Genomic DNA, 8,844 nt, shown 5'->3' on the forward strand with positions numbered 1-8,844 from the left:
GAGAAGAGAAGAGAAGAGAAGAGAAGAGAAGAGAAGAGAAGAGAAGAGAAGAGAAGAGAAGAGAAGAGAAGAGAAGAGAAGAGAAGAGAAAAACAACAAAGAATGAGCAGTATATATCTCGGTCAGCGCAAGTGTTGGCTATGTCTGCAAGCATGGGTACATAAAATCCAGGAGTGGTGTGTGTGTGTGTGTGTGTGTGTGTGTGTGTGTGTGTCTAATCCCAGCATGGAGAGGCTGAAGCAAGAGAACTCCTGGAACTTGTCCAGATCCCAGTGAGAGATCCTGTCTCTGAAAAGACAGTAGGTAGCTCCTGAGGGACACCGCCTGACATTGACCTTTGGCCTCCACATATACCGATACACTTGGGAACAGTTTTATTTAAATGAGGTGTTAATGAATATAAACTTCTGAAATACAATGTGTTTCAACAATCACACAGTATCTGAACAGAGTTTAATAATACTGCTCAGGGTATTATCTGGTCCAAAGAATCAAGAAAAATGAAAGACATGCATTATTTGCTAGTATATATGGAATTATATCATTCTATCTTCACTAAAGAATCTAAAGAACTTTTTCTCTCGTCTTGGCCCTTCCAAAGTTGTCCCCTGAGGAATCTTCAGCACTTGGATAATTTCCCTGCTCCAGAGAGTAGATCCTGTCTTTCAATATATGAACACATCAGAAAGTAACAGATTAAAAGCATTGGCTGCTCTTGCAGAGGACCCAGATGCAATTCCCAGTGCCCACATGGCACTTACAACCATCTTTAGTCCAGATCAGGTGACCTGACACCCCTTCTAGCCTCTGCAGGCACCAGGCGTGCACAGAGGTTCTTGTACTAAAAATACCCACACATGTTTTTGGTTTTTTTTTTTTGTTTTTGTTTTTTTGTTTTTGTTTTTTTGTTTTGGTTTGGTTTGGTTTTTTTTGGTTTTTTGAGACAGGGTTTTTCTGTGTAGCCCTGGCTATCCTGGAACTTACTCTGTAGACCAGGCTGGTCTCAAAATCAATAGACTAAGGAGAACCCCCCCACTCCCCCCCCAAAAAAAAAGAGCTAAGGGATTATTCCAGAGATGTGGAACAACCATCAGAAAGCAGGCTGCCGCACTGGGCTTACAGAAGGGAGGGGAGGTGGGGAAAATAACCAAGAAAACCAAAGTGGACTAGAGATAAGTTTTTCCTTCTTTGTTTTGTCTTGTGGTGAGACTAGGGCTCAAAGAAGGTTGGTTTCAAACTTTCCACAGAGCCAGCAATGACCTGGAACTTCTGATCACTCTACCTTTACCATCTGAGTGTGGGGATCATGGATGTGTGTGCCCCTATGGCCACTTTTATGCTGTGCTGGGGATAGAACCCAAAGGTTCGCGTGTGCAAGTAGTACCCACTGAACTGCATCCCCAGCTCTGGGAATTAGTTGGTCGAGTCAAGCCAATGTTTGATTCTTTTCAACTTCATAATTGTACTATGGGTATATGTAACATGAAGAATACTTTGTTCTTAGTGATTACACTCTGAAGTGGTCAGGGGTAAAAAGGATACGTCTAGACAGAAAAACAGATATAAATATAAATGTGTATGAAAAACACAGCAAATTAACAAATGATAAAAACTGGACATTTAGGTAAATTATCTATAAAAGTTATTTTCATAATTATTGTAATATTTTCAATTTTGAAATTATCCAAATTATATAATTTTTACTATCTGCATTTTAAAGTAGACTATGTGTTGGCTTTGTCCTTTCTTATCATGACCTCTGTCCGCAAAGGACAATGACTCGTACTTTGAAACAGGCACGTGTTTGACAAGAAAAAAGAAAATAGAAACAGAAGCTTGGAATGTTAGAACAACATCTAATATCTAAAGCATTAGGGAAGCTTCCGAGCCCTCCTCTGCAGAAGTAGGCAGGCTCTGCTGCTTGTACCTGGTGTCCTGAACTTCCCCTGGACTCTCCCACATGACTTTCCCAGCTCAAAGGTTTTCCATTTGGTCACCCACTCCACCTCCAGTGCATTGCTATCTTCTACAGAGCTAAAAATAACCTTCCGATCGAGCAGGCAGTTAGAGAGGCATCTACAGCTAAGAGAACTTCCCTACGGTTGCTTCTTTAACAATGATGGTGCACCAGCAAAGAAATCCGTGATAAACTTGCTGTGCTGCACAAAGCCTATACTGAATCTTAGCTCAGTGCATAGAAATGCCAGCTCTAGAGTCAGACTCCTTGGGTTCAAATCCCAAACCTGCCCAGCCTTATAATTTCGACCAAGCTATTTAACTGTCCTCATCCTGTCTTTGTACTTTGGTAATACCGTCCACCGTGGACACATTGCAAAGACACACCGAGAAAGGCAGAGACTGCAGATACGTAATGCTTGATTCTATAAATCCCAAGAAGCAAGTTGCTACATCCACTCCAGTGTGACAGGTTTAAAAGCCTGGAAGCAGTCATGAGGCAAAGAGTTTCAAGGAAACTTAGCCTCCTGGAACCTAGGCATTCCCATAGCTAGAATGCCCCAGGTTTGTCCCTGCAATATTGTGGAGGGTCTTGCATGCTTTCTTACAGTATTTTACTGGATAAGAGTTAGAAATCTCAGGGCAAGCTTAGCAAAGTATACCTAGAATCTTCAGTACAGCCAGGTATAGCATTGCATATTAGAAGAAAGTTGGTGAATTCTTCTGACAAATGGAGATTCCCTACAGACACTTAAAAGAACAGCCAAGTTACTCTCAAATGCAAGAATTTACCAAGGCCTAGGAAAAAGGGGGGTTGTTATTGCATTATTCATGAGAAGGTCTGCTAGAGCAGAACCCCCTGGTGCTAGCTTTCACAAGGCTCAAAGGAGTAGCACAAATTGTAACTAGGGTGTGAAATCCTTACCTGTCATTAGCTGACTCTAGGCAGGGCTGTTTTATCATTACTGTAAACATTACCTGGTTCCTGTCAGTCCTTTGAAGTCATTCCTCTGTTTTGTGTCAGATACTTCAATGTACTTTGCCTGCTGTGACACCCTACTCCTTTGTTTTCTGTATTATATAAGACTGGTGTTCGCTTTGTGAAAAATTACATTCTTATACCGCACACTCCCTGGTGTCTGTGTCTGTGTCTGTTTGTCACCCTTTTCTGGCCAACTCTTTGCCCATCTGTCCAAAACCCTGATTGCCGGTCGGTGGCAGCAAGGGGCAGTGGGTACCACCTTTCAGGGCAGGTGTTGCTGGAAGGGTGCCCAGGGGAGCCTTTGGGGTAGCAGACATGTATGACCCTATGGCTCTTACACCACTGTACTGGCACTGCTACATGAACGTTCATTAAACTGAACTTTTTTTTAAACGTGCAACACTGGAAATTTTAAAAAGGCATCGTGTCAGTAAAATAAGGTTGCTGTGAGAATGGGAGATAGTTCAGTTGGCAAAATATGGGCTATACACTCGAGCTTGGATTTCTAGCAGCCACATAAGGAGCCAGGCACGCATCTCCAATTCCAGCAATGGAGAGGCAACATCAGGCAATCCCTAAAATTCACTTAACAGCCATCCTAACTTAATCTGTGAGCTCAAGATTCAGTGAAAGACCTTGCCTCAAAACATAAAAGACGTGACTAAAGAAGCCATCCAACATCAACCTCTGGCCTATACACACACACACACACACACACACACACATACACACACACACACATATACACACCCTGCCATGGGTGCTACCACACACATAAAATTAAATTAAAATAAATCAAACTAGGATTACTGTGAAGGTTAAACAAAAATGCATGCAGAGTGGCTGGTATTTGATGAGCACTCTATGTAAACCAGCTGCTATTAAGGCAGCTATAATGACTACTCCTTGTCATCAGCCTGACTACATCTGAGTGAACTACAATCCAGAAATTCAAGGCACACCTGTGATCCAAATCTTGAGGCTGGAAGACACAGGCTTCTGACCTGGATCTTGACATGGGATGACACATGGTTTTGATCCAGATCTTGAGGCACAGTGTCCATGAAAAGCTTAGGCCCAGGCAATGTGGCACAAGCCTTTAATCCCAAGAGATTGAGGCAAACAGATCTCTGAGTTCAAGGCCAGCCTGGAACAAAGCAAATTCCAGATCTAGGTGAGGTAGTATATACCTTTAATCTGGGCCACACCTTCTACTAGAGGCCTACTTAAGGACACTGGAAGAAGGAAGGCTCACTCTTCACCTGCTTGCACTTACTTGCCAGCACATCTGTTGGAATCTACTTCTACAGAAGACCGGCTGAAACAACTAGCCTCATGGGACTGAGCAACTACTAGAGTCTTGGACTTCCCATTCACAGCTGCCCATTGTTGGGCAGCTGTAAGTCATTACATTGCAGACTGTAAGTCATTACAACAAGTTCCCTTAATATATAGAGACATCCCAAAAGTTCTGTGACTATAAAGAATCCTGGAGAATACAGCAGCCAACCCTGAGGCAAGATAATCATTTGAACTCAGGAGTCCATGGACAGCCTGAATACATAACAAGGAACTGCCTCAAGAGAGCATGCAACAACTGTGTTTGTCCTGGACATATACAGACATTCCTTGGTCTCTAAGCAACGTGATACAGTAACTATTTATATAGATGTCATAAGAGGTCTGTCTACTAGAGATGCTTTAAGCTGTCCAGTAGGATGTACACAAGTTATGTGCAAATGCTAAGCTATTTGTATTATACACTTGGACAGGCACAGATTTTAGCATGCTCAGGGGTTCCTAAACCAACCTGTTTGGACACACACACCCACGCACACATGCACAGGGAATGGGGATGGCTATACTCATTACAACACACACACACAAACACACATACACAGAGGATAACTTGGCTGTACTCATTACAGCAGAATTTTTACTTGGCTATTCTCATTTTCATACTATTCTAAACTTTTCCTTACAACCCTATATTACTCTTTTTTGTATAAAAACAAAAGAATTAGATTATTGAGATAACTCTAAAGAATATCTTCTTTAAAAACAAAAACAAGCCGGGCGTGGTGGCGCACGCCTTTAATCCCAGCACTCGGGAGGCAGAGGCAGGCGGATTTCTGAGTTCGAGGCCAGCCTGGTCTACAAAGTGAGCTCCAGGACAGCCAGAGCTATAAAGAGAAACCCTGTCTCGAAAAACCAAAAAAAAACAAACAAAAACAAACAAAAACAAAAAAACCTGTGCAGCTGGGCAACAGTGGCACATGCCTTTAATTCCAGCACTTGGGAGGCAGAGGCAGGCAGATTTCTGAGCTAGAGGCTAGCCTGGTCTACATAGTGAGTTCCAGGATAGCCAAGGGCTATACAGAGAAACCCTGTCTCGAAAATCAAGAAAGAAAGAAAGAAAGAAAGAAAGAAAGAAAGAAAGAAAGAAAGAAAGAAAGAAAGAAAAGAAAAGAAGAAAAAAGAAAAGGGAAGAATTTCAAGAAGAGTTTTTCAAAAGTGCTGTCTTCAAACATCTTTTAAAATAAAAGTGAAATACCAATTTGTGAACCCCATCTGAGCTGGCTAGCTCTCCCCGAAGAGAATTTGTAACTCCCTTTGATCTGAAAAATTGTCTTAATTTTTTTTCAAAAGCTTACCTTGATAAAAGCATAGCCCACGCCGTTATCCGTGATGGTGAGTCCAAGCGAATCCTCTGATTTATAAACGTTCACTTCCTTTTTTGTGCCTTTCACGTGGGCAAATATGAAATCCTCAAGGCCCAGCTGCCCGCCCAGGAGCTTTCCCATGTCAATTTTAGGTGTGTTTAAGGTACAAAATAAGATCTGCAGAGAGAGAAAAGAGCCTTTAGATTAGTCTTCTTTAACAAAACACCCTGACCATTAATGAATTTATTCAATAAATATGTATTGAATGAAATAGGCCTCAGTTTACAATGTAAAAGTCCCCGTCATAAAGTGTATTAGTAGTTGGTCGTGGGTAGGATTTGAGGCAATGTTTTCATTTGTTAGCATGTCTTCAACGTTTCTGAAGACCAGACCCTATGCTAAGAGGTTGACATCCACTCTCTCATTTAACACTCACAATTACTATAGAAAGGGCACTGTTGTCCTCGTATCACAAACAGGAAATGGAGACTTAACAAAATATATTAGTTTGCTTACAGTCACAAAGTCGTCACTTGTCAAAGCCAAGGACCTGAGTTCAACTCTCATTGACTTCAAAGTGGTTTGAACTACATGACCCCCTCTGAAATAGAAGTTCTATTCCCGAAGGTCCACAAAGTACACATGCATAGCAGTGATGCACACTACCAAGGAAACCACATCAAAACCAGTAAATACATCTTGTTTGTTTGTTTTTTGTTTGTTTGTTTGTTTGTTTGTTTTTCAAGACAGGGTTTCTCTGTATAACAAGCCTATTCTGGACTCACTCTGTACACCAGGCTGGCCTTGAACTCACAGAGATCGCCTGCCTCTGTCTCCTGAGTGCTGGGATCAAAGGAGTGTACCGCCACTGGCCTTATCTTTTTAAAAAACAGGTATTTTGTTTCTTTTGCATCATGATGATTCAAAATAGCAATTTAAGTGACCCTGAGGGTGTAGCTCGGTGGTGGACCTCTTGCCTAGCACAAATCAAGCCTCAGGTTTGTGGGAGGAATTTTTTTTTTTCCCCGAAACAGGGTTTCTCTGTGTAGCCCTGGCTGTTCTGGAAATCACTCTGTAGACCAGGCTGGCCTCGAATTCAGAAATCCGCCTGCCCCTGCCTCCCAAGTGCTGGGGTTTAAAGGCGTGCGCCACCAACGCCCAGCTTGTTTTTGATTTTTTTTTCTATCGAAGATGGTGGCTAGCCCATCAAGGGCCAATATTCCACAAATCTTCCCCAATTAGCTAAAACTTTTGTTTATACAAAAGCCACCTCCCTATATTTCTGGGACTTGAACCTTGCAGCCTGCTTCACTAGAATAAATACCCTCCCGCCTATGTATGTGCCTGCGGGTCCAGCTGGTACAGGTTCTCGGCACAGAGAGACTGCCCTCTGGGCGTCTTTCCCTTGGCTCTCCTGCTCCTTGTGAAGCACCAGGGTTGTTATTTGTTGCTAATAGATTCAGTTCCCAGCACGGGAGACAGGGGACAATTTAAAGTGTGGATGAAATATTTTAGGAATAAATTGTGTGTTAATGAGTAACAAATACAACTGCTTAAATTTTATGAATATATATGTATATACAAATTCTATCAGTTCTGTACCTCTAGACAACCCTGGCTAATAAATCATATTACTCAATATTTTAAACTAAATGATAACTCATGGACAGCATTTTTTAAAGATTTATTTATTTATTTATTTATTTATTTTATGTATGAGTACCATTGCTCTCTTCAGACACACCAGAAGAGAGCATCAGATCCCATTACAGATGGTTGTGAGCCACCATGTGGTTGCTGGGAGTTGAACTCAGGACCTCTGGAAGAGTAGTCAATGCTCTTAACCGCTGAGCCATCTCTCCAGCCCATGGCCAGCATTCTTACTGTGTATTTATACTTTAATTGCTACTTTCCTGGTGTTTTTAAATTTCTACCATGTACTTGTTACTGCTGATCTGGCCAGGACAGCTAAGGCCTAAGTGCAGAACCAGCGCTATATTTGATGCTACATTTCCTATGGTGGTGCTGCTGCTACATAGTCTACAAGGATACTTTTTGGGTAGCACAGAGTAACTACATAGTCTACAAGGATACTTTGTGGCTAGCACAGAGTAACTACATAGTCTACAAGGATACTTTGTGGCTAGCACAGAGTNGCACAGAGTAACTACATAGTCTACAAGGATACTTTGTGGCTAGCACAGAGTAACTACATAGTCTACAAGGATACTTTGTGGCTAGCACAGAGTAAATGCTTGTCCCTAGTGCATCAGGAGATGTTCTAGCCCACAGACAGATGAACATGTCCCCAAAACACACCCAAATTATTGTTAAAACTCCAGGAATTTCATTTCCAGCTCTCTTTAATTTGATGTTTTTCTTAAACAGGAACTACACTGGCCAAAGATTCTAGTGTTCCAACAATATGTGAATAAAGAAGTTATGGTTTGGGACCCTAGAAGTGCATTGCTTGTGGGTGTGGCTTTTTCATTGTTGCAGGTAGATTCTTCTCTCATACACCACATTCCCACCGAAGTTTCCACTCCCCGGACTCCTCCCTCCTCGTGTATGTCACTTACCCACCCCACCCCCTCACCCACCTCTCCTTCCCCAGAAACACTCCCCCTACATATTCCTTCAGAAAACAGCAGGCTTCCAAGAGACAACAACCAAACACAACAAGATACAAAAAGACTGCACACAAGCCCCCACATGGAGGCTAGTCAAGGCAACCCAACAGGAGAGAGTCCCAAAAGCAGGCAAAAGTATCAGAAACACAGCCACAACCACTCTTGTAGGTTCAGGTTTTGTTTTGTTTTTAAGATTTATTTTATGTATGTGAGTACACTGTAGCTGTCTTCAGATACACCAGAAGAGGGTATCAGATCCCGTTACAGACGGTTGTGAGCCACCATGTGGTTGCTGGGAATTGAACTCAGGACCTCTGGGAGAGCAGTCGGTGCTCTTAACTGCTGATCCATCTCTCCAGGCCCCATGGATTGTTTTAAGTGAAAGCAGCTGAAACAGTTATCTCCTGTGGCTACCTACAGTAGCAATACTAAAAAATTTTCATAACTGTTTTCTTATATCTCAGTTTTCCCAAGAACCTTGCTTTTTTGTGTACCCTTTATTTCAAATAAGAATGGTAAAAATAGCCGGGCGTGGTGGCGCACGCCTTTAATCCCAGCACTCGGGAGGCAGAGGCAGGCGGATTTCTGAGTTCGAGGCCAGCCTGGTCTACAA

At 42.3% G+C, this 8,844-nt stretch overlaps 1 protein-coding gene across 1 annotated transcript in view; it reads right to left on the bottom strand.

Annotated features, from left to right (window-relative positions):
- Gipc2 (GIPC PDZ domain containing family member 2) overlaps positions 1 to 8,844 on the bottom strand; it is a 72,557-nt gene that overhangs the window by 35,884 nt on the left and 27,829 nt on the right. The window contains exon 2 of the mRNA XM_021158210.2: positions 5,593 to 5,778. Within this exon, the coding sequence (XP_021013869.1) occupies positions 5,593 to 5,778 (186 nt within the window). The remainder of the gene's footprint in view (positions 1 to 5,592; positions 5,779 to 8,844) is intronic.

This window comes from Mus caroli, chromosome 3, assembly GCF_900094665.2.
Source record: "Mus caroli chromosome 3, CAROLI_EIJ_v1.1, whole genome shotgun sequence".
Lineage (NCBI taxonomy): Eukaryota > Metazoa > Chordata > Mammalia > Rodentia > Muridae > Mus > Mus caroli.